General features: G+C 40.7%; 1 protein-coding gene across 5 annotated transcripts in view; it reads right to left on the bottom strand.

Annotated features, from left to right (window-relative positions):
* Positions 1–27,032, bottom strand: part of ACSL3 (acyl-CoA synthetase long chain family member 3) — a 50,857-nt gene extending 23,825 nt beyond the window's left edge. For 2 of the 5 annotated variants that reach the window (XR_008841191.1, XM_056498867.1), the window contains exons 1-4: positions 26,925–27,032; positions 11,849–11,952; positions 6,980–7,400; positions 436–613 (exon numbers count right to left, since the gene is read on the bottom strand). Coding sequence is in view for 4 of the 5 variants with exons in the window: in XM_056498867.1 (XP_056354842.1) it covers positions 436–613; positions 6,980–7,330 (529 nt within the window). In the remaining variant the exon portion in view is untranslated. The remainder of the gene's footprint in view (positions 1–435; positions 614–6,979; positions 7,401–11,848; positions 11,953–26,924) is intronic. The other 3 variants (XM_056498865.1, XM_056498868.1, XM_056498866.1) reach the window with 3 other exon arrangements.
* Between the last annotated feature and the right edge of the window lie 265 nt (positions 27,033–27,297).

The following is a 27,297-nucleotide window of genomic DNA, read 5'->3' as shown; positions in this document are numbered from 1 at the left end:
AGAAAAATAGGCCTAACCAAAGCCAAAATTGAAGAACTGACAAAATATCCAGATAAAACAAAAAATGCAGGCACAGATGAAGGTTTGACGTCAACTCCTGAAACTGAGTCAATGAATTCATGTGTGATTTTTGTTTGTTTTCAGAAACTTGGGAATCTGTACTGATTTGAGATGAAAAGAAAGTAAACCTCTCATAAATTCAATGAGCAAACTATACTTACCAAAACCATTCTCCCCATCTGCCAACAGATACAGGTTTCTCTATCCACTAAAGCAAAAGGCTACAAAGTACACAGTTTCTACCTCATGCAGTATTTTTTAATTTGGAAGTTTAATGTTCTATATAAAATCTAGATAAAGTGAAGCAAGAAAGCATTTTGTTTTCAGACTGGGAGATCAAAAGCCATAAAAGCTTCAGGGAAGACAGGTACTCACGCTGGTAGTTGCACATAAAGCAGGCCTGGGCTGCAATCATCCACTCAGCTCTGGTCTCACAGAAGATAGCAATGTTAGTCTTTGGCTGCTGACCCAAGACTGCTAAGCCATTTCCAAAATTAACAGCTTTAATGTATACATCTTCATAAGAAAGCCAGGTGTACTTGCCAAGGATGACCTAATAAGAAAAATAAAAATCAATTTAGAAAATGAAAATCCTTAACACGTCCTACTACATCTTCAGCCACATGAAGAATCCATGGATGTTTGAATAACACGTGCTTGAATTATAACAGCAGTTTACTCAAGATAAAGATGATACTTTTTCTTGCCAAAAGCTACAGGGCCTGTGGAAGTTCCAAGATAAATACCATATCACCATGCAATATCTCCATGCATGTTACCACCTCAGTTTCTATTTTACAGAAGGGAAAGCACATGATTCCCACCATCTTTTGTAGCTCCAGAAGCCCTCTGAAAGACTGTTTGGTTATCTGGCCCACATGCCTCTGCTTTTTAAAAAAGTTTGGTTTATGTAAGGGATGAAAAGCACTAGTTACCACAGGACATTCTCTATATTAGCTTTCTTGGATATTTGGACTACAATTCTACACAAATATGACACTCAGATGTTCATTAAAAAAAAAAAAAATTAGGAAAAGGGAACCTGAAATCCAGAAAGCAGTATATCCATGGGCCCTCATCAGAAATTGTGAAATCCCTGTCCCTTTGTTCTGAAACAAATGTCAAGGGGATGAGTAGTAATAATTTTGCCTTTTTTTACTGTTAAACAAAAGTGGGACAGAACACAGGATAGGAAATTACTGGCAAGCCTCAGTTCTGAGAAGTCATGTAGAGTAAATTATGCAATCTCACTTTTCCATGGAAAGCTGGTGCACAGTAAAACTGGATTTGAATTTACAGGTCACTACCCAGATTTCTGGGTGCACTTGCACCTTGCAGTACTATTTCCTTACTGAGTGACAGGATATTTCTTTGAGACCAACCTAGAAATTTTCATATATAGATATAGTATGAAGATGTTTTACACTACAAATCTATACTCTAAATTATTATAACCTATACATGTATTTATGCAAGCACACTGACAATTCTTAAAAACAATATTTAATCAAGTATTTCAGACATGCTCTTTACAAAGCATAAGTAATAAATGCAAGCAAACACTAGAAAACTAGAAAAGCTAGAACTAGAAAATCTCCTTCATTCTTTTTTCCATATTTCATTCATCAGCATGAACTAAATTTCAAACTTTGGGCTGTCAAATCTACCAACTTTTTGACATGTAACTACATTTCTAATGAGTCTGTATTTCCACATCCACTTCTTTAATAAAATATATTTAAAAATCTCTCTCAAGCTCTAATAGAAAAATAAAATCCAGTAGATTTCCTTTGTCAAGACCCTTTTCCAAACTGATCAAGTTACAATCAGTTGTAACAATGAGTTACAACTTCACTGCATATTGCTTATGAAGCTACTTGTTTAGCAGGACAAACAGGTGCATGTGCAGATGCTTGAAAATTTCACAAACGTCTTTATGGGAAAATATCATTTAACAAGCCCAAAAAAACAACATTTGTCAACAACAGCAATATACAGCAATTCCACCAGAAAATGCAATGTCTCTACACAAATATCTCCTCAGGTTCTCCTGGTTTATTTCCTGAAGTCTGTTTCAAACCCCAAAACCTTTCTGGAGCAGAAAGATGAGGCTGAAATCGCAGCATGTGGGGCAGGAGCTCATCTCTGGCTGGTGCTCACTTCTACAGTCCCCTGAGGAAGAGGGGGGACCTGGGAGTCCCTTTTTGTTCCAACACACCAAGATATTTCTGGTGTGGAAAACTCTCACTGCTCCCAAAAACAATATTGCACCTATTCCTGTCCATCCAACTTTCAGTAATTTGGAATTTAAATTCCAATTTGGGTTATTTTTTTCCCCGGACAGTATTTTTGGCAGATGCAGAAGTTCTTGACAAGTTTATCAGATGAAAATAATTTATAGCAGTGACTTGGGCAACACCCTTTCCCCCATTATACACTGCCTAGAGTGTAGCCTCAAGAAAACTGCTCACAAATAATTAGGCCAAGAAATACAAGCAGATTCTTGTTACTGTTTTTGGTAGGCTTGCCAATCCATAACAGGTTTTAGTAATTTCCACCACTCTAACTCACAGAACTGGGGAAAATATATCATTAAATAGCCAAAAATTAATCTCTCCAAATAATACTTGTGATTCTGCTTTTTACTCCTTTTTTTCATTCTTTTAAATAATTCATCCTCACTGCTTAAGCAAGTTTGATATGTAGTAAAAGACTACCTCATTGGTGCTATCTTTTCTTAAAAAGGAAAAATTCTTTTAAAGGATGTATAGCACTGTTGGCTGTAGCTATTTATATAAAAACACATTTCTGAAGAACACTGATGTGAGAACAGGTAAAAATCTCTCTCAATGCAGTAATTTTGAGTTTTACTTTCCTACTGCCTTCCACATATTCAAATCCCAGTGTTCCTTCCCCATGCCCAGTGTTCCTTCTCTATTCCATCCCTATGACATTTATATTATATACACATTAGTGAATAATAGATATTCATATATACCTATTGCTAAACAGGCTCTAAGTCCCTTCCTCCTGCATTTCTCCATCAGCTTCCTCTGCAGGACACAGAGCAGGTTACAGTTTCTCTCACACTCCTTATGTTGGAGTATGTCTCCAAACCTATCTCCCTTCTTGGCCTTGCCCTCAGTACCTTTTACTAACATTTTCTTTCCAATGGACAGTACAAGAAAGACAAGGAGCTCCTGGACAGAGTCCAGTGGATGCCACAAAGATGATGAGGGGTCTGGAGCATCTCTCTTTCAAGGAGAGATTGTGTGAGCTGGGTCTGGTTAGTCTGGAGGAGATCTCACTAACGCATACAAAATATCTCAAAGGGGTGCCAAGAGGATGGTGCCAGACTCTTCTCAAGGGCTCCCAATGATGGGACAAGGAGCAATGGCCATGAACTAAAACATAAGAAGTTCCATTTCAACATGAGGAGGAACTTCTTTATACAGCTGCCCAGGGAAGGTGTGGAATCTCCCTGCCTGGAGACATTCCAAACCCACCTGGGCACGTTCCTGTGCCACCTGCTCTGGGTGACCCTGCCTGGGCACAGGGATGATCTCCAGAGGTCCCTTCCAACCCTAACAATTCTGTGATTCTGCTTCTGCTGCAAACAGGTAATCAGACTGGCACTAGGTGCCATAGTCCTTTAAACATTCACACACATTCAACTTAATAACTTTCACAGGTTACTTCTGCTTGATAACTACTGGAAAGAAAGCAACTGTCCAAGAGCTGGCAAAAGGGCCCAAGAAATGAGTTTGATCAGAGCTGAAAGAGAAGCACAAAGAGCAGGCATCAGGAACTGCAGCAGTGGGGTTTCACCTGGAACCACACATTCCACAGGCAAACGCTGCCCTCTCGTGCTCCAGGCTCACACTGCAGCCCGAGCCACATACCAGGAGGCAGCCAGACTCTCTTAGTACTTAGAAATCCAGAAAAGCAAAGACTAAACACACAGCTAACACTTCTCCTACCTGGACTGTAGAAACATGTTAATATTTTTAGTGTAAAGGGGTAATAAAATGTTCTTGATAAAGCCGCAGGCTCACGTAGAGTCATTAAACTACCTGATCTCAGTTACCTTTGAAAGTCTTCCAAAAAATACCTTATAAGATTTAAAGAACCTTGACTATGATTTGGAAATCAGTGATCATGAATTAAATACATTTTCTTGTAAAAGCATATTAAAAATAATACAAAGGAGGTAATTTGAAATGCCCACTTTTGGCCTTTTTCACATGAACACATGGACTGCAGCTGAATATACCTGAAAACCCCAACCTAACAAACACACAGCAATCCACGGTTTTCAACGTCATAAGTGACTCTCTTACTGCTCAATGGCTTGGCATGGCAAGAACCTTCTTCAACCCTCACATTAAGTTTCAGTATCAGCAATAATGAGTAAAGTTCTAAATTCCCAAGTGCTTGCTGTTGCACCCAAGTCTCTCAGGCTTTAGATGCATCACCTTCCCCACAAAGCTGTGTTTTCTTCTCCCCACTATGTCTTACTAATTATGTTCCCAGTAATTCTGTTCTTTGTTACCAACCCTTTTTAAAGCTAAGCAAGGCAAACAAGCAATGCCCAAAACAAACAGATCTCCCTCAAAAAATAAACCAATTAAAACACACACACACAAAGCCAAATCCACATATCAATATAGATCAAAGCAAGCACCTGATGATATAACCCATAACTAAGACAAGACAAAATAATGAAGCGCGTCTTTTGGGCATAATAAAATTTCAGCTGCAGTTAAATTAAATCCCTTTTCCAACTAATTACATCTTAATCTCAGTGGTATTTTCAATATTATTTTATCCTGACTTAAATACATGGTTTATGAAATTAATATTAGGTATGCATGATACTGGAGAAGGAAATTGGAGAAGTGCACTACATAGAAGAACTAGCCATATATGAATTACTATGAAATGCAACAAGTGCATAAGCAAGTATTTATATTTTATTCACATTCATAAATTTCTGCTTCTTTGGAATCTGCACAGAAACAAATATTTTTGCAACAATGCACTATCAATAACAATTCAAGAAGTTACAAATTATCAGAGATATCATTGTTCTCACAATGAACTGAGTATCTAATCTTAAAGATGTTAAGAAGCTGCAAGTGCGAGGACACTAGTTTTCCCAATAATGAAAACCTCAATATTTTACTTTTATTTTGAGATATATATATATATATGTAAAATATAAAAATATATTGCAGCTCCTGTAATGTATATAAATAACATGCATTACACCTAAGAATTAAACTCTTTGGGCACCTTTTTGAAGAACTGCAGCAAACCGGCTTTGCTAAAGGGAACCAGGCAATAAAAAGGTGCCTGGAATGAAAGACAGAAATTAAAAGAAGAGAACCCTGACATTTAGAATCAAGGTATCTTGTGAAATGTTCTGATTTTCCTCACTTGCTAACACATGCTATGAGGTCTTAAACACTGTATTACCTAACAAAAAAACATTAGAAGCGGATGTGTGTGATAATGCCACAACTTGGAACAAAGTAACACGAGGGCAAGCATGGCAATCCACCATAATGAACCCTTGTGTCAAGCTTAGACAAAATTACCTAACTTGGGTAATTTCTAAGTCTAAATACTCTGAAACAAGTGGTCAACACAAACGTTCTTCAGTTTTCCAATATTCACAATGACTTGCTTGTATAATGGAAAAGGTTAAAACTCCTAAATTCTTAAGCCTTACATTCAAAATTAGGATTGAAAACAGGGTACATGTCACAGGCAGCCAAAATTCTAATCTGTGCTCAGAAGCTGTTCTTTGTACAACATGAACTTTCTGTTTCTTTACAGGGTAATGAGGCAGCAAAATGTGCATCAAGTGAGAGCACATGTAACCATTCATGCCAGATTTCCTTCATACTGCCAAACTAACTCCACAGCTAAGGGGAAGTTTCACTAACAATAAAGTTTGTATAAAGATTTTAACAGAAGTAAACGTCGCCATATATTGTGGTATTAACCAGGTTCTATTTTAAACATACTCCTCTATCAGAATTAAAACTAGCAGCATAAAGAGAATTTTGCATGGAAACTAATCTAAACTAGAAATTATCTATTGTGGATTTAACAACTTCCAGAAATGCAGACCTTTAATACACAGAGATGCACAAACATGCATATTCTGTTGCAGTATTCTGCCTTGCTTCTTCAGGAAAAAGTGCACTTTTCAATGTGTCTGACCAAATATGAGTAGAAAATGACAATACAGACTTGAACACTATACACTATTAAAAAGTCAGTCCCTTGAAACAGCAGAGCTCTTGTCAGATACTGAAACCACATCTCCCAAACACACCAGGATTACAGATTAGCGGAGTAGTTCACCTTAAAGGAGACTCAAAGAAAAAGACTCTTCTAATAAAATCTGTGCAATCCTTTTCCAAACAAAAAATTCATTTAAGTCCTGAATTCCCAGGACAGAACAGCATATCCTTAAATCACAACTAAGTCTGCTGGAAAGGCACATCTGAGCACTGGCATCTAGTAATTTTTGTATATTTATCTGATTACAGTTTAGAATAACACAAAGAGAGACTTTTTAAAATTCGAAAAGAAACCTTTTAAGCCACTTACATCACCAGTTGAATATTAAAAACAAATACATAAAACATACTTGTGTTTTTTCTTCGACTGAAACCATAAACAGGTTATCTATTTAAGAGTGCAAAAAGGTTTAGATTTGGTTTAAATGCCAAGTATTGCAAGATTGGGAATTAGATAATTTAATTCTTTTTACAGCTACTCAATCTAAACAGAAAACATTTATTTTTTTCCCCCAGATTTGCTTTACTGGACTAGAAGTGCTGCATAAAAAAAGTAAACATACTTTGGAAAAAAATTCTTTAAGGCAGACTGCAAAAAGACTTACCTTTTTAAAAACTTTTCCTGATGGCTGGATTTCATCTTCCTCTTTCAGAATTTCACGTGTTCCCAAGAGTTTTTTGTCCTTATATTTAGTTTTAGCATATTTAAAAACTTTGTCGAGTGTATCACAGCCAGGATATAAAACTGAAGCTAAGCAATGCAGACTGTTAACAGATCTGTATGCACCCCCAGGCTTGTTATTCACAGGTCTGGCTTTAACCTGCTTGGCTTTTGCTATAGCTTGCTTTGATCCTGAAAGAATGTACCATGGAATGTATGTTACAAGGGAGTACAGCAGGACTATGAAGTTTATGAACTGTAGGAGAATAGGGTTGATGTTATGCTTCAACTTCATTTTGGCTGCTTGAGAATGTTACAGACAGAATTTTGAAACATGGACCAGCTAGACAGGGATCCAAGAAGATCTGAAAAGAGAAAAGAAAAGGTAAGTAGTAAACTATCACTGCTGGCAGAGGAGTATTTTTAAACAAGGTATTACAATCCATATCCCAGAAGGTCTCTTAATGCAGGAGTTAGAAGTCTGAACCCATACACAAATGAAACCAGACACAGATACACAAGATGGAACTGTTCCACTCCCCTTTAGCAGACTGCAGCACAATGACACGTGCATCAGAAAACGTTTTGTGATTATACAATTGAAAAGATCCTCTTCAACATCAAAGCTCCATGAGCACCTTCACTAGGAATCTCTAGGACCTCTGACTGTGAATCATCAGCCCCCAAACAAGCCTCAGGAGCACAGGCCATGTCACCACTCTGCACAGGGGAACCCTGACCATTAAGGATGCTGAAATGCTTCCCAAGCACTGGACACACTGGGACACCCACCTAGGAGGAGGAAAGCTGTGTACATGACAGAACTTTGCTGGTTTATTCCAAGGGACTTCCCACCAGTCCTATGACTTCAGGCTCAGAACCAGTATTCAATGGGCCCACTTGTACCAATAAACATGAGCTAAGTAATATTGGGTAAATACTAGAAAAGAGTTTATAAATATCCCCAAATCCATAACAACAGCACTATGAAGAGAAGTGTAACTTTTTCCAGAGTCCCTAATGATGCCAGAATACTCACTTTGTCTTTTTTAAAAGCTTGATTTACCATAACCAATGACCACAATGACAATGCAACTTTCTAATGTATTCTACTGTTGGGCCAAGAAATTATACAATCTCTCTAAAAGATTAAAAAGATAAATCAACAAAATAATTTAAATCCTTATGGAAATCAGGGATCATTGCCATAATGGCTAAAGATGAATTTCTGTAACATTCAATGAGCCACTAGTTAAAAAATCAGTGTTTTCTACATAATAAACTACAAATACACTTCCCTCAGTCAACCTTTCAAATGTATTGATACAACTTATTAAAAGCAGTATCATAAATCAAGCAACTAATAATGATCTATATGAAAGATGCACAGCTTTTGACAATTCTAAATTCAGTAAATTTTCATTCATAAGATGTATTATTCTGTGCTGATGTCTTACACTCTGACTTTTCCTCCATTAACTCTCTGAAAATCCCAATGAAAAGAAATTTGAGTTGAAAAAAGTAATGTTTAAATCATGTAAGATCCTTCAGTAGTAATGGAAAGAAACTTTGCTTCATTAATCCTAGATCTGCAGTCCTTTTGGGAATGGATCAATCCAGCATCCTTCATTTTTAAGATGATATTAACTCCATCTTTCCCTGAAACATAAAACTTCCTAAAACTCCATGCAAAAATATTTCATGATTATTTTTTTCCCTAGCAAGCTGCTGTAACCTCACTGTAAACACTGCATCATTACAGGCAGTTTGAAGGAACCAAACAACATCAAAGTCTGTTCTGCACAGCACCCTGAGACACATACTCAAACCACAGGAGCTCTTCACAGTAGGGACTTACTGCAACAAGCAGCAGTGGGGAGGGAAGAGATTTAAAATATTTAAAAAAAATAAATGGAAGTGGATATATTTTAATTTTCAGATCAAAGGCAAAAAGAGCAATGACAAATAAAAAACAAACTTAAATAGGCTAAAGGGCAAATTCAGTAATCGCTTGAAGAGACTTATGTTCTTAGGCTGTCACTGAAGGATACTTAATGAAAATAATCATGAGCCAGCCAATCAGCTGCTGCAGGCCACAAAAATTACACTGTTGTTGATAGCAGCACAGAATAAGATGTTTTGAAGCTGAATCCAGAGTTCACACAACAGGAGTTCTATGCTGTACTATTATTTTGCCTGGCCCAGTTCAGGAGGTGAACATCTTTTTTTTCTTTCTAAAGCTGGAGAACTTCTCTCTGCCTAAGAAGTAGAAACAGAATTTAACCAAACACTGGTACATATGAAAATTAAAGCACTCATTTAAAACCTTTAGGCAAACTGCTCTCCAAAGAAATTCCTTGTCTGACGAACAGTCAAGGCTGTTCAAATAATATTCTCTCTAGGTTTCATAACTTTCCTTGGTTAGAGTGGCACTGAGCCTTTCCAGAGCAGCAGCCTCCCATTTCATTTTGCAGTTAGTTACCCCAACAGCTGCATTCTTTCCTCAGCAGGAGAGAGGAACCTTTTCCACTATTCTATGATAACCATGCCAAGGTGTTAAGTCAAGCTCTCTCTTCTGGCTCACCCTTGCATAATAACCCCCAAACCTGGAAATCTTTGCATTGAATTGCAAACGTAAATTGTGCTTTTCCCACCATTTCATAAAAGGCTGCATTGCAAGAAAGGGTCTAAAGAACACTCCAACAGGATAAACTAAAAGGAAACATCTTGGACTGTCTCCCTGGCTCAGAAAGCAAGCACCTTGCTCTAGAACTCTGCTCCAATGTACATCTCTTTCCATAAGTAAATTGCTAATTATTTCAGTTACTATCTCACAAAAGTGAGGCTATTACAAGTCACCTATTGAGACCTGTTAATTTTAAAAATTAAGACTACTTTCTTTCACTCAAAATTTAATGTTTTTAAGATTAAAAATTATGTTTTGCAAACAAAGTTTCTTGTCTTACAGGCCAAGTAAGACTCCATTTCTTTTCCTTCAAATACCTTATAATTAGGAGATAGCAAACTTTAGCAAAAGAGAGTGAGCTCTGATGCCAATGTCTTAAGAATCTGGCAATTCAGACTGTGATATTTACAGAGCATCTATGCTTGTAACTAATTGTAATTACCATTGTAATTGGACATCGGAAAAGTGCAATGCCTTTCAGAACAAGAAAGAAAAATATATTCCAGTAGTTTCATGAGAAGAAAAAGCTCCAGTATCTTTGTATGGTGATGGTTCTAAGAAGAGCTGAGCCATGACACAAAGGAAGTTCCTTGGTGGCAATATAAAAGCTCCCTCTCTTTCCTTGTGCAACTGAAGAACAGAAGTTACATTTTAACTCATCATTTTGTTCATTTGTTTGCTAAGCTGTTGAAGAGGAAAATACCAAGTAAGCAAAGGAGATGCAGTTTAAAATACCTTTGTGTCCAACAGATTTATCACTGCCATTCCCAGGAGAATATCAAAGTCAGCTAAATGGATCACTAAACATTCAATAAAAATATCATTTTGATGACAATGCAGAAGCAAAACTCTACCCTGACTTGAGGCTAGCTGTAAGGCAATTATGCTTTACAGCAAGCAAAACCAATGCAGCTGAGCATGACAGTACATTTACTGTTGGTTTTTTTTTCCTTATACAAAAGGTCATTTAACCTCCATTAAGAAAACCACTTTTAATGACAATGTAAAAGAATAAGACTGTTTTCATTATGATACAATGCTTGCTCAAGCATTCTTCTCTGTAACAATTACTACTTCAAACCTTTAATGTATGTTATCTTAAAAACTCAAAATGACAATACATTACTAAAAATTAGTCTGCAGAACTAATCTAAAAATTAGAAGTTTTAGTGAAATTTTCAAGGTTATATCAGATCTGGATGGCCTAAAAGGGAAGCAGTGTTTGCTGTTTAATAGTTTGCCTTTAAAAAAATAGTACCCAACAGAAACAGAACTTTGAAAGGTTTAGTGAAATACTATACAGGGTTTTAAAATTTCATTGAACTACAGTATGTTGTCACCTTATTCATTTTGGAAGTGTATGATTGCTTCTGTCCATAAAAAGAGTGTAAGCAAATCCATCATTTTTGGGGCAGGAAACAGAAAGCAAATGATCCTAAGCAGTTTTTGCAAGTATAAGACTGGCACAGTGAGAAAGTTCACTGCATTTTCAACAGTGGAATTTTGTTCTTAGGAAGTTCCTGCTCAATCACTGGCATATAAAAACACATGACATGTAATATTCTAACCCAGTGGTTTGGTTTGCAGATTAGCTGTAAACACTGAGGTTCTTACAGAACATGTGTCCATCCTGGTTTCACATAATCCTGCTGGGGTTTTTGAGGAATCAATGCTTAAACCCTGACTAGTGATGCAGGAAAGGTTGGGAGGTGAAATCCTGGATGAAAGAGTTGCTAATTTATACAAGAATACAATTTATAGAAAATCTAAAGAACTTTCCAGTTACATGAAATTCATGTTTAGTCTGGTAGTCACCAAATGGGAAAGAGCAAGACCACAAACTAAGTTTGACACACTTTTTCAACAGCAAAAAGAAGGAGCAACCAGCATACTCATTCAAGAGTCTAGAGAAGTAAACCAGTACTTTTCAGGACTGATCCTTCTTAATACATAATCAGTGATTTGGCCTGATATACTACTTATAATACTGTTATACCCTTCAGTTTTAGAGAAAAACCTTTGTTAGATGAGAAAGAAATAAAATCCTTAAAGGAATGTGTTTACTAATTGACCTGCTTACAACAATTACATTACAATAAAAGAATGAATTAACAAGAAAAAAAGAACCTTATGCAACTTCTCATCGTGGCAGGTACAGGTACAAGAGCTGATACAAGATGTTCCAGTCTCAGTTTACTCAACAGGAGCTGTCACAGGCAACTGCATGAAATCTAAAAATGGAAAATTCTCATTAAATACGGCAATTATAAAACATATCCTCCATTTTTTTCACTCGTATTTTGTAATAAATAAAACCTTTATCCTTATCTGATACTGCACTGTATAACCTCAGAGAGCCCAGGCCCAGTGCACCAAGCTAACAACACAAAGCCAGATGTAGCACACAGCACAGCCCTGCTCAGACTTGAGCCCTTGAATACAATCAAGGTGCCTGCAACAGCTTTGGGTAAACTCAGGAGCTCATGGTCCTTGTCTCCCTGACAAATTCTAACTCCTCTGTGGCTTTCAGTGTACACTGCTTCTACCCTTTGAGGTAGAATAAAAAACAGACCTATCTTTGTGTCTCCACCCACACAGAGAATGCATTTCAGCCTGAGTAATAAAATATTCTTGAACACTTTACAAAAAGACTTAATAGTAATGATTGTATTTATTGATTTTGCTCTACTATACATCCAAGTTTTATTTATTGCCCTTTGCAGAAAGGACTCATGCCAGCAAATCACATTTAAAATAGGCAAATGTAAACACTTTGTACCAATTACCTTTCTGCAAATATTTCTATTTACACAGCTATTCAATTCTTAAAGATAATCTTTTCCAGTTTCAGTGGATTAATTATTTGCTGCTTGAGGTGAGTATCCAGGGTGCTCACTGTCCCAATTTTTTACACCCATGACTTCACACATGCTAACCCAAACTCCAACCTAGAGACTCCAAGATACTCTTGCAAAAATACATTTTGGCCAACAACTTATAGTTGTAGAACTGCACATTAATTTTTTCTTATCAGTGAATCTTGCAAAAAGCCAAACTCTGATTTATTAGCATTCACTGAAAGGATAAAAAGGTTATTCACTGGGTTAGGCTTTAACAGACAAAATAACTGAGTAACTTCATGTACTACCCAATCTCTTCATTATAGAATATAACAATAGGAGCTCTCAAGACAATATAACAGAGGCCCATAATACAGACTTCTAACCAGAAAATAGCCTCTATTAGTTTACATCCGGACTTTAAAAGTAATATTAAAAACCCTGAAGAGGCAGGTTTTCACTACATCTAGAATTCACTCAAGAGCTGTCAGTATTTGCTAGCACTCAGCAAGTGAACCTTTCTTCTACAAGATACGAGACCAAAAAGAAAGAAATCCTTATTACTGATTTATAAATACTCATGTAGTTGTCTATATAAAAATAAAAAGGCTGGCCAAATGTACACAGATGCATCAGCCTATGCTCCACAGGCAAACTCCCTGGCCTGTGAGCAAGGGGTGCCTGAGGCAATGAACAGTGCAGAGGAGAATCCCAAACATGTGCCTATCTAAGTGGAAGGTCTCTTCTGCAATACAGGTTTAAGGGACAGTTTTATCTGAAAACATGCTCTTCACAGGTACAGCACAAGTGCTTTTATCTATTTCTTGAAACAGAGAGGATAGGAATCCCAGCAAGCCCTACTGAATGCTGGAAATGGATGTGTTGAGTCCCTGGAAAAGAGCTGGTGCTCAGCACATCCTCCCAAACTGGAAGGAACAGCAGAGTGGGAACACTTTTCCAGGCTGCTGCCTGGGTCCCAGCATCACTTCTAGCACAAGAGAGACCTTCCATGAGCCTGTCAAACATCCACAAAACCCTTCTCCAGGCAGACCTGAACCCTGTCACAAACAGCAATGCCTCTGCAGTCAAGCTGGGAACAGGTCCAGGCTCTGTCCCAAAGGACATCTGCTTCCAACAAAGAGGAAAAGCAATGCTCAGCACACCAACCCCCAGGAACCAGCATCCACTGGGGACAAACCCAGCAGGACCTTCCTCAACAGCTCCACATGAGCACACAGGGCTTGTCACAGCTACTGAACAGCCTCTGCTACAGAAACATCTGTAACACAGGTGCACACTCAGCCACAGGTTCTTCTGAAACTCTTTCAAACAAGCACACAAGAATTAAACTAGTTCCCACATCAACTCCAGTCCTTGATGTCTCACTCCCAGTCCTGAACAGGAGACAACCTGTCTCTCCCTGGACTTTGCCCTCCCTGCTGTTCCACATTCTGTGAACTGCTGTGGGCTTACACAGAAAGAGGGATGGTGGGAGACCAAAATTGCTATTTATTATGTCTCTGCTCTCAATAGGAGGCAGTTCTTCAGGACACTGAGAGAATAAACACTCTCTGAAAGGACACTGGGGTAATCCTGAGCTACCTTATTCAGATCATCTGTAGCCTCCAGCTGTGACCCACCTCTAGCACAACCCTGGGTGAATGCTAGGGCTCTTTAAATGCTTCCCTTGCTCTGCCAGGGAACACAACACTGACAGATGGCCAGAGCCAACACAGGACTCCCACTCCTGCCTCCACAACTCGACCCATTCAACACTTCAGCATAACAAATCTACAACTCAACGCCAGTCCCGAGGGAAGCTCGGGCACTTCTCTGCAGGAGTGTGTTTCTGAACAGCACAGGAGGGCACACACAGACCTCAGGAAGAGGCATCATGACCTGGAACAAACCAGTTTTGGAGGCAGGAGTTTAACAGACCGCTGGAGTAGCAAAGGTTGCTCATGGACTGCACAGCCTGAGGGTGTGATTTCAGTTTGGCTCAAGCAGATTTAACGCTGGGCTGCTAATAAAAACAGACTGTTCATCTCCAAAAGGTAATTCCACTCTCGTTCTCCATTGTACCAGCACAAGAGTGCCTGTGTGACTAGGAATGAGTCAGATTAGCTTGTTGTTCCAGCTTAAACCCTCTCCTTCTCAGGGCGGAATGGTGGATTTGCCTTCCTATCAACTTTGGTACTCATTTGAGTCACTGCAACCACCTAAATCAATAGAAAATTAGCACCACAAAAGATGTTATTCTTCTGCTATCTCAGCCTGAGTAAGCATGAATTGGCAGGAGTTAGTGAGGAGAAGGAAGGAGGCAGTGGAGCTGCAGTGACAGCCATGGGGCAGCGGCAGGCTCAGCACAGCCTTGTGACTGGGGTGTCACAGCACACTGCAGGATCAGGGCAGAGCTGGCACCCGGGATTAACCTGCTGCTTCCTACTAATGATCTCACTACTTACTTTTTTAGGAGCTCAGCCTTGGGGGTTTCAAGTGCTACAACCTTAAATACCTTTAACTTTGGGTATAGGCTAATACACATCCTATAAATACAAAGGGGTTTAAATAATGTCCTTCACATGTCAATGCTATGTTTGTAAAATGATACTCCTATTTCCTTAGGAGGCAGCCAGAAGGCATGTTATTAGGATAAATAAATTATTATGTCCTTGTTAAAACACCAAGATACTACAAAGGTAGGAATTACATGAACCAAAGAACTCCTTTTACCCTAGAGACAACCTCTACAGCATTAACTAAATTCTGATACAAAGGAAAAAGTTTTATTATCTAGAAAAGATTCCTTTTCCTCTCAGTAGGTTCATTTACATCACATAGAAAAAAAATCACACCTAGGGTTGGCAGACAACAGGGAGACAAATGTTCTGTTTAGCACAGAACTAAACTATATAAAAGGAACTGACATTACTTGAGGGCATAGAACTGTGCTTTCTCTAAAATAGATCCCTAGTATATCCAGTTATTCTAAAAAGGTAATGGTAAGTGGGTATTAAAAACTTCTATTTGACATCAACCTCTTAGGTACACCCAAGCCCCACTCTCTGAAATAGGTTTGAACTTCTCTCCTCTGCTCCTTAAGGAAACCATGAGTGACATTTATAAGAAACTGAAAAGTGACATCACAAAGCAGCCAAACAGATCTATTCCCTCCACAAAAAAGCTACAGGACTCCAACACAGTCTGACTGCACGGGCTACAAACTTAAATTTAAACCACTGTTCCAGGTGAAAAATAAAACTAAATCAAAATGAGTTCATCACTCATGAGCTCCAGGAACAATACTTAAACACTTCTAAAGCTACCTTCATCCACAACACAAACACCCTTCCAATAAAATCAACTAAAAATGCAAACCTCATTGCAATTCTGCATCTTAGATTTTTTCTATTCAAAATATTTTAAAACTTATTTTCCTTAAATAAAAGATTTTTTTAAAAACTTAACCAAGACAATTTATATATTTAATGGATTGACAGATAAATCTTCTATTAATAAGAACAATAAAACACAGCTCTAAGCAACAACTTTATTAGCAAACCTGAAGCACTTCCCAAAAAAAAAAAAAAAAAAAAAGGCAGTGTGCTTAAACACTTATTTAAAGTCGTGTAACAAAGTAACAGCTATGCCAGAACACAGTCCAGGGCTGCTCTCTCATCTCCGTCCCCTCCCACTACATACATGACTTCTTGGCAAACAAGTGTCTTAACCTGTTTCACACTTTACCAGATACTGTCATTACACTGCTTCCCTTCCTTTTCACAAGCAGTATTAGAGCATTTAAGAAATGCATTTGGTGCCAAATGAAATTAAATGTTTTCATGTTTGTGACAGAGAAAAAAAAGAAACTAATGGGTAAAGCACCTTGCTACTGGAGACGGCCTCAGAAGAACTTTGGTATCTGCCAATTCACTGTTAGAGAGGGATGAAACCACCAATTTCCCCAGCACACTGCTAGACTTTTAAACCACAGATACAAATTAAACATGGACAAGTACTTAAACAAGAACATCAACACCAGGGCACATACAGTATGAAAAAAGTTTAAAAATGAGCCAGAAGCTTCACCAGTAACCTCTGGCTGCAGAAGTGGTGTAAGAGCCGAGTTATCATTGCCAGTTTATCACTCCCAATTCCTACAGTCATTTTCTGCTCCTTTAAGTCAATTGCCCTAAGTACTTCCACTGGGAGGCAGACTCTGCTTTCCAGCCAATCCAAGGGACTCACCAGAATGGCTTCATGTGCTGTTTTTTACTACAAAACACAGCCCAAGATCAGCTCTCCAATGTCTGGAAAATCTGAAATGCTAAGGCATGAACAGTTCTGACTTGTTTGCTTCTTAGAACAAAAAGAGATGGTCTGCTGCCATACATTCAATGTGGTTTGTACTGCATCCTAGTCGTGTATTCATTAGATCACAACAACAACAACAAAACCTAACAAAATAATCCCACACATTTTTAACTGTAAAGGTGCTACAGCATTTTTTTCTCCAGCAGAAGCTACACATGCAGAAAATTGTTCTTATTTACTTTTAGATTAATTTGAGTTCATGTAGTGCCACAGTAAAAACTAGTACCAATTATCCTATATATGTTTTTCAAAAAATACCAAGTGGCCAGGTCCAAAATCTGGTAAGCCTGTATATTTATTTTGCCTTTGCCTTCTTTCTTGAACACTTCTTCACTATTTTATGGGATTTTGTTAGGTATAACTGCTGACCCTGGTGCTGGCTCATTACCTGGTGTGCAGCGTCAATTCACACACCAAGATGAGATATTTTATTTCCTTATTCACATTTGCACAAAGTAGGGATCTAGGTGTAACCCCACAAAGTCAACAAAACTTTACACTAGTTACACATCCGTGTTCCTGGGCTTTTTTCACTAACTAGTACCCAAACCCCTATTCACAGCTCTCTCTCACTGCTCCTGCTAATTGATTAGTCTGCATGCACAGCTCTTCTCTGCACTGGAGGCAGGGTGTGTTTTGAGTGCTGGTCAGTGACCCCCCTGCCAGAATCACCTTTCCCCAGTTACTGCTGCTGCTGCCTTCACTCCTGGTGGCTCTTGTCCAGACAGCCCTTTCATCTCGGGATTGTGCTCCCCTTCCCTTGGAACAGAAGATTAGCCAAGCCTGCAAGTCTCTACAGGTTTTACAATGCAATTGCTTAATCATAAGTGCCTGTCTATAGCTACTGATTAACATCAAAACAACTGCACAGTTCCATTCAGATCTTGAGGGACCTGAAGAATGAGAAGCAGATGAATACTCAGGTAACAAAACAAATCTGAGAGAACAAAATGAAGATACAGACTTCACAAGAAAAAGTGTGAAAATTTCAAGTCTTTAGACAAATTTCTCACAAGAAAAATATCAGCCAGATGAATAATAAGAGAAATGTACAATACATTTCTAAGCAAGAAGGACATCCACAACATGATCTAAGCTATCAAAGTGATAAAGTGGGATGTTTCACCTTTTAATTTGAATGGCTAAGCTGGTGACATTTTCAATACTCTTTTGAAGGATAAATACATTCTCAGGTTCCAATTACTTGAGGTTTTGCAAGGTTTGGTTTGGTTTGTTGGTGTTTTTAAACATCATTGTGTCATCTACAGCAATTTACTACCAAAATATATGTAATTAGGAAGTTGTCATAAGAATACCTACTTTTCTCATACCCCACACTTTCCACTCAAACTCCAGAATAGGAACAATCCCTCTCCTCTGGCCTGCAATGGAAGTCACAAGTCTTTCAGAAAGGATCACTACCTTATTAAGAAAAGACTATTGCCCCCAACCCACGTGCATGGTTCAGACTGTGTTATCCAACATTCACTCTTGGTACAAGAAAGAGATCCCCCTCCAGCCACACAGCAGAAAAACAACAGGAATGCAATTTATAAAAATCACAGCCCCAGCAAGTTCTGCTTCAAGCCAACACTCGTACAAGATTCACTGGGAGTTTCAGAGTTCCTAGACTGAACCCCTCTGTAAGGACTAAGCAAGATATCTCAAAAGCAGTGCTTCATTCCAGCACTAACATAAATGCAGAAAATAACCTGTGGAGCTTTTCCTGAGCACAAATCCAAAGAAAGAAATGAAATTTGCTCTAAGTTCTGGGAATATGTAATTTTCACTTTTGGTGAAAATTTTCACTTCTGCCTTCGGTTACAAACCTATTCTCAAAAACAGTCATCTGTTTCTTAGATTGCTTACAGTGGTGTCTGTGAAACCCCACATCCTAAACACTCACACTTACAGATGATTAAGCTTCACTCTTAAGCTGGTTTAACAGAAATACTTTGCATAAGATTTGGGGTATATGCCCAAATACAACTATTGTCCTGCAATGGCCAGAAACTGCCTCCCTCCTAATATTTTTCAGGACATAATACTAAAAAATTACTTCACTTAAATATTTAACTCCAGATTTCAGAAAACTCCAACTAAACAAAACAAATGTATAAGGCACCAGAAATGCTGCACACACAATCAGCAGAAATGGGACTTCAACAAATATTTCCTATGGATAAAAGCATAACACTGTAAACACCAAATTGCCAAAAGGAACTGGAAAGCCTGGAAACCATGGTAAAACCATTGACCAATCAAACACTTGATAAAATTTGGGGAAGACTACCAGAGAAGATTTTGGCTGTTAATGCTTTGGCCTCCCTGCTCCATGTATTTATGGACAGACAACACACTTTGCACTCAGCAAGTTGTGGGGTGACTGATGAGCAGTTACAGAAAAGGCTGAGCTACAGAAAGACAAGTAGGCTGTTTATCTGCAAACTGCTTTGTATTGTTTTTATTTCTCTTGGCTGCTCTAAAGTTCTAGGGACAGTGGGGAATATGGTATTACAAAAGAAAAAAACAGCTAAGGAAAAAGACAATATTTCAAATTCAGTGTTTTCCCAAAGAGCTACTTGATCTAGGTTTTATATCTATACTGTTTGGGGGAAAATTACCCTTTTGTTCAATATCCAGCATTATAATTTATTTCAACGTGGCATAAAGAAGTCTACCCTGCTCACTTGAGTCATCATTCTATTTTCTAGCTTTAGAAGTAAGAGTATCAGGACGGCCTCTCTCCTCCATCATACTGGAACAAGTATCCTTTTCTCTCTTTTTATCACTCTTCTTTTGTAAGCAAAGCAGGCAGGATCAGTCATGAACATGCTCAACAATTGCATAACTCAAAGCAAACACGGAACGAGGTCTCGTTAAATTAGAAGCCATTTTATTCTCTGAGAAGCATTACACAAGTGTGATTCTCAGCTCCAAGTCCTTATGTGTCACCCTTAAAAAAAAAACAACCTTACAAACACAGGTGATGACAATCAGAGGACAATACCCAGTGCCCAGATATCTTCTGAATGGGATGAGGGTGAGGAAGTAACTACATCCTCCCAGGAGATCACTCCAGTCAGTAGTTCAGAACCAGTACACAAATATTGCGTAGGTAGAGGGAGGTTTGGGTAGAAGTGAATCCTGTTTTTCTCTTCAGGGAAATCAAACACACCCTTAGACTCTGATTATGTAAACATGACCAAAATTGAGGTATGTGGCTGGGTAGAACTTTCACTGCTAAGTTTCAGGAGCATTGACCTTTTTCAAAAAGAAAGGTGCTACAGTATCAACTGCATTTGTGGGAATTTTGTGAATGTTCTCAGGCAAAACTATTTCATCTGTCCTATACAGATGTCAGCATTAGATTAATACAATTTGACAAGTTGGAAGTCCAGAATAGACCATTAAATATTTCTAGAAGAAGAATATAAATACCTACCTGTTTTATGAGCTACTAACATTTCAAAAGGGAAATATATCTTGCTTCAAAAAAAAATCCCCCCAAAGAATCATGAAATATTAAGCAAATGATGTAATTAAAATATATACAGTTTCAATCACTGTACTACTAGAATCTGTTATCTTAGATGTATACATATTTACAGAGGCACAAAAAACAAGTAAGGTAGCAGATGAGTCAGTCCTTTCACAAGCTGGACCTGGCCACAGCTTCATTTGTGACTGTGTAACACAGGATTTGGGCAGAAGACTTTTTCTTAACTTTAACTGATTATTAGTAAATTACAGATTTAAAAGTTTTTGAGTGTCTGTTTCACCTAACTTTCTTGATCAAAAACCCTCACCCTATCTTCTAACACCCGCTAAGAGCCTTGGCTTGGTGACCTGGACATTCACACGTGAGCACAGCCCAGCTACACCTGCTGGGAAGAGGATTTGTACCTTGCTCTTGAAAGTACTGGATGTTACCAGGTTAAACCTTTTGTGCAGATCGTAAGAAAAGCAGGTAAGAATCTCCATAAACATCTTCCCCCTCAAGAAAGGGAAAAAAATAAAATCAACAGTTTTCAGCACTGCAGAATTGGAAAATGTTTTCTATGCATCTCAAGATTATCCATTATGAAAGTATTTATTCACTGTTTCTCTAGAACAATACAGTGCAACAATACTTCATCAGGACAATTAAAATACAGCTGTAAATGCTTGGAAAGCCCTGTTACCATGGCTTTACAAGTCATTTGTGGACTTACTGCTGGAACAACCAAACCCAGCTAGCCACACAGATCACCAAGCTCCCCTCCTGAGCACCCCTGGCACAGCTGTCACCCCTGTGTGCCTGCTGCCTTTATGCCTTTTCAGCACTCCAAATCAAAAATCGTGACAGAATCCACAGACACAAAAAAGCAATGTTTCTCTACATAACCACTTAAATCCTACTGCAAGCCATTACCTTGTTCTCCTTCTGTTCCCTTCTGCCTTTCTCCATACCCATGTACTTAAAACCAGCTATAGGTACCTCTTTACCAAACACAAATTACCAGCTCATCTAAATTCTAAAAGTTAACCGCAGACACTCCACTTTCCAGTTTTTCACAGGTTCTCACAGAATGAGCTCATAAACATTGATTTTAATAATGGTTTGGTGAAATGACTGCAGACCACACTCCACTGTTTCACAGACTATCTTCTCATATTGTCTTAACTTTGGTTGGTAGAAATGTTTCTGTATGTCTGATCCAACAGACTTTATGTCACCATGCACCTTGATGTATGATACTGTACTAACTGCTCAAGCACAGTGCCCATGCAAAACCTTCCTGCAGATGCCCAAGATTTCTCACATGTCTGAGCAGCCAACCTGAACAAAATGAGGCAGGTTCCACACCCTGTCCTGGAGAGCAGTAAGGCAAAGGCAGAAGTCTTGCCTCTAAAGACACAGAAAAAGTGTTTGTACAGAGTTTTCAGCTTGCAGTATCTTCATGAAGTTATCTCAGGAGAGAATGTTCTACAGACAGGAATGCAACACAGCAAATAGATGGGGAATGACACCTGTACTGGTGTCATTCTGCTGCTTCACCAAATCACTCCTAATCTTCATTATCTATTTTCCCTTTCCAGGTCTCATACTGGCTTCATCTACTAGACACAAGCATTCAAGGTAAGGGTATTTACACAGCTCTATAAACCAAAGCATGAGATTACCAGTTTTATAGTTCAATGGCAGAAGGTTTGCAGTTTGTTCTTGCTGTTTTCACTATCAACAGTGAAAATCCATAAGCCAGTAACTTCAATAATCTTATCTTCCCTGCTTTTCAGGAAACTCATCAGACTGAGAAGCCAGCTTGTCCCATTTCAGGTATCGTAATTAACTAGCACATTTTTGTAATTAACAAGGCTCATGAGCACTGAAGGAAAGATGACTTCCCAATGCACAGGTGGTGACAAATTGCCACCTCCTCTTCGGGGATTACAGACACCTTAAGTCAGCACCTTGACTTCCCACGAGCTGCAGGCTCACTGAAGGAATGAGAGGACACGTGGCTGAGGATTCCTTCCCAAGGATTAGTAAAAGACTCTTGAAAGTTTTGAATCAAGCTGATTCCAATCATTTTGAATTGTGAACAACTTTTCCCTAATTGATGCAGAAGGTATAAGATTTGAGTTTCTTTCAGAGTTGCACTTCCCCCCCCCCCACCCCTTATCTCAGAACAGCCGTTCAGGAGGTGTTTAGGATATGGCCTTGTCCATGATTTCCTTCAACAGACTCAAAATCATTAGATCCCAAACTGTGTCTGCAGCCAAGTGCTGAATCTTTCGAGAGCCCTTCAGGCTTTACTACATGGCAAGCCCTGAGGTAGACCAGGCACTCAGGATGAAGAGCAGGTTCTTCCAACTCTAACTGCATAATTAAACAAATAAAGTCCTGCCATTTGAGAGCTGCCTAGGACTGGCTTGAGTGCTTGCTATACTGCTCCAAGTCTGATGTGTAAGCCTGCACTGCCAGACCACATGCAGCCCTAAATAAGCTGGCTCACAACCTTCCACTGCAACTGCTCTATTGGCAGAAACTACATAGAGCCATGGGATAATTCAGGTGGTAAAGGACATCAGGGGGACTACAGCTCAACCTCAAGCTCAAAGCAGAGTCAGCTGTGAAATCACACCTGCTTTCTCAGGGCTTTATCCAGCCGGATTTTGAAAACTATTCTCTCTGGGCTACCAAGTCTCACCACTTGAAACACCTCAGGGTGAAAAACGCCTTATAAAAATAGACCTCCGTGGCTTCAATTCACACCTGCTGTCTCTTCTCCTCCCACCATGCCGTGTGAAGAACTTTGCTTCACTCTCTTGGAAACCTTCACACAGGTGCTGAAAGGGCCCCCAAGCTTTTTCTTCTCCAGGCTCAACAACAGGCACAGTTCCTCTACCTCTCCTCACAAAGCAAAAGCTCACAACTCAAGCCAGTCTTGGCAGCTGTCTCCACTGAACTCACTCCAGTTTATCAACATTTCCTTTGTCCCAGGGAGGGGAGCACAACTGGATGCTGTATTCTGGGCCTGGTCTAAGGAGTGCCAAATGGAATGTGATAATTGTCTCACTTGACCCACTGGCTGTGCTCCTGTCAGGTCACAGGCTGTCCCCTGCTCAGCTCTACAGCCACCATGACCCCAGAGCCTTCTCTGCTGAGCTGCCCCCAGAACAGGCTGTGCTGGTGCAGGGGGTCACTCCTGACAGGGAGACAGCCAGGAAGCCCCCACCCTTCAGGAGCTGCTTAAATGGTAAATTTGCTTAGTAATCGGCAGCAGATGAAACGGATAGAAATTGAAGCCAAGTCTTCTTAGTGTTAATACACCTTACTTAGTACTACTAAGTCGCCTCTTAGGGCCATATTCAGATGGCCTAAATTCCACATAAATCCTTCTGCCTCCTATTTCTTATTAGCTGGCTTTCAGGCAGCTCCCCACTCAGTGTCTTATGTAAATTCTCTGAATTGGTTTTCAGAACCACCTAGAATTCTCCATTGACTGAGAAAAGGGACTTCAGTGCAATTCAGGTCACCTGAACCTAGTTTTTAAGGTCCAGTAGTGCTGCAGCATCAGACTGCATTATTTTTTGGATTTGCCACCACGGCAGTAAGTAGTAGTTGGCTGTCAGGACAGATTTAGTTATTCTTCCACTGGAACAAGTATTTTAAAAGAAAATGTAGACTGCTAAACAATTCAGGACTCATTTCTTCCTGCTACTTTCTGGAAATTTATTCCATAGCTGGATCTCCTTCAACAAGAATGCTTTATCCATAGTTCTTTTGAATTTTGTCCTGAGCCATGTGCGATGTTTGTTCCAGAAGTCTTGACAATCCATTGAAAAAAATTGGGTCTTTAGTATGACTCAACAGCTCAAACCATTCACTAGTCTACAGAAAGGAAGAATAAAAGCCCTACAATCAGTACTGAATGGGGGCTGGGGAAATCAATGGCTTAAATGCTCACCAGTTCAGCAAAAGCACACCATACTTTAAGTCAAACATGAAGACAATTCCTATAGTTCTTAGAGATTAACAGTTTTCCAATAAATACCATTCTGATTTTCTGAGGTTTCTGGTTAAACCACATCTTGTAATTTGAGAAGTTATTTTCTACAGGCATTATGGTTTTGGAAGTGTCATAAATGAGAAGTTACACCAGCACAGTCAGCCCAGCTCAGTGTTCTTACATACTCTAGATCCTCCAAGCAAGAGAGATGGAGCAGGGAAGATGGGAAACACCCATAAACACTTGTGAAACACCTCTTGTCTACAGCTGTAAGCCAAAACTCTCCCAAAACATCTCAGTTCTGTGAAATATAAAGAATAAAACTGAAGCTGAAATTTACTTCCTTCACCCTTACATGAGGGAACAGGACTTGAAGATAGCACAAACATTCAGAACCAAGTGCCAGCTCACTGCGGGTCAAACGGACTACTGTGGAATTAAGTCAGTAAATTTGCACTCCTCCCAGAATTCTGTATCCTTGAGCAAGCAGCCTGCTTTCCTGACCAGCCAAGAGGGACCAGATCCATACCACAGGCTGACTTCATCATGAGTTTCAAAGATCAGCAGCTCCATCAGACTGACTCAAGCCAGCCATCAACATTGAACATACAAATGTTAAACATGAACCTGCCTCCCATTTCTAGGGACCAACAATAACAAACATGCTGCACAACTACAAAGAAAAATAGGTCTGCAAGTCACAATGCTTAGTTTCAGCCAGTCCTGAGGCATAAATCTACAGGTCAAGGAGGAATTAGCAAGTTTAAAAATGTCTTTCCTTAACTTTTCAAAGTATATAGAACAAATAGTATGAGAAGTGCTGCAGATGGTTATGGATATAAAGTCTTATGAATGCATCCAGATGATTACCTTCCTCTTGGGATACAGCTAAGACCTGATAACACATCTATTATTTCATGCTTCTACATTTTAGCCCCAGGAAATAAAAGTCATAAGCCACAGTGAACTTTTGCACAGAGATGGCAATCCACTCTAGAGAAAGACTGTATCAAGAGCAGAATGAAACCAGTCAAAAACCACATTAAGGCTTTTGGTTTCATTTTATGCTTTTTCTTTACATAATGCTTAGAACCATAACAAGACCAAAAAAAACCTGAAAAAAATTCATGTGAACTCAAATTTTTGCATTTCGAGCAAAAATGACTGCCCTTACCCTCAACAGACTTTTAAAAGTAACCAAAATCTTTTGTCATTGGTATGACTCTTTTTCATTAATTCTGTACTGATAACAACACTTAAAAACTGAGGCTACTCAAATACAAGAACTTCACATCTGATGTTATCAAACCCATTTCACAGGCCAAAACAAGTGCTAAACTATAAAATCAGATACTCCTAAACAAAATGCAGTACTTATGATAAGAGATTAAATGCTGGCTGCTGTATATAATAACAAAATGGGTGGGGGAGGGCTTGTTTATTAAGGTTAAAAAAAAGGTGTAGTGGTCATAAACTACCTCACCAATATTTTTATTCTGTTACTGCCCTAATTTTTGTGGAGGTTACTGTTTTTTTCATTTCCCAGGGATTCAGTACGAGTCGCAAACAATGAACTTCATACTATTTATGGAACTATCTGTAGTAGTATTTTGAGGCTTGCTGGTCCCCCTGCGAGTGAACGGTGTTCCTGTGCTATCCTACCTGGCGAGCCCTGGAAGGGAACGCACCTTAGCTCTAAAACCTGCCTGGAACAGGGATCGGCAGTCCTGAAACAAGACTGGACTGCCGGCCCTGCCGGTTTCGCATCATCCGCGCTCACCGACAGCGAACCGCCGGTCCCGGAGCCCGCGGGGGGACACACGGCACCGGGGGGGGGGCACAGCCAGAGGAGGACACACCGGGGGGGGGACACAGCCAGAGGAGGACACACGGCACCGGGGCGGGGGACACACGGCACCGGGGGGGGGACACAGCCAGAGGAGGACACACGGCACCGGGGGGGGGACACACGGCACCGGGGGGGGGACACACGGCACCGGGGGGGGGGGACACACGGCACCGGGGGGGGGGGACACACGGCACCGGGGGGGGGACACACGGCACCGGGGGGGGGGGACACACGGCACCGGGGGGGGGGGACACACGGCACCGGGGGGGGGACACAGCCAGAGGAGGACACACGGCACCGGGGGGGGGACACACGGCACCGGGGGGGGGACACACGGCACCGGGCACCTGCCTCACGCCGCGCCCCCACCACCCCCTCGGACGCGGGAGCCCAAACACAAAGCAGAGCAGATGGAAAAAACGCGCCTGTTACCGACTAATTATCTCGCCGGGCCCGCCGGCGGCCGAGCCCGTGGCAGCCCCGCCGGACCGCTTCAGCACGCCCGCGGCCCGGATGGCCCGCACTCGCCCCCGCAGAGGCGGCGGGAGGCCCGGCGGGGCCCCGCAGCACCGCGAGGGCGGGCGGGCTCGCTCCCGGCGTCGCGGGGCTCCGCAGCCCGCCCCGGCCCGCGGCCCCGCACTCACCGGCCCCGGCCCGGGGACGCCGCGGCGGCACCGCCCGCTCCGCGCTCCGCCCGAGTGCGCGCCCGCGCTCACCCGCGGCCGGGCCGCCCGCCGCCGCGCGCGCTCATTCCGTATGCGCCACGGCGCCTCCTGGTTGGCCCGCGCCGAGTGGCGCGCGGGGCCGGGCTCCCGCGGAACGGGGTTACTACAGGGCACGGGCGCCGGGGGGCGGGGCCGCCGGCGGGGCCAATCGCCGCCGGGGGGCGGGGCCGCGTCAGCCGCGCGTCCTTCCGCGCCCCGGCCCCGCCGCGCCTGCGCGCCCGCCGAGCGGCCCCGGCGCCTCCGCGCGGGGCGGGACCGGGCCCGGGCCGGTGCCTCCTTCACGGGCCCCGAT

The sequence above is a fragment of the Oenanthe melanoleuca genome, chromosome 9, assembly GCF_029582105.1.
Source record: "Oenanthe melanoleuca isolate GR-GAL-2019-014 chromosome 9, OMel1.0, whole genome shotgun sequence".
Lineage (NCBI taxonomy): Eukaryota > Metazoa > Chordata > Aves > Passeriformes > Muscicapidae > Oenanthe > Oenanthe melanoleuca.
This window is presented reverse-complemented; position numbering and strand designations above follow the sequence as displayed.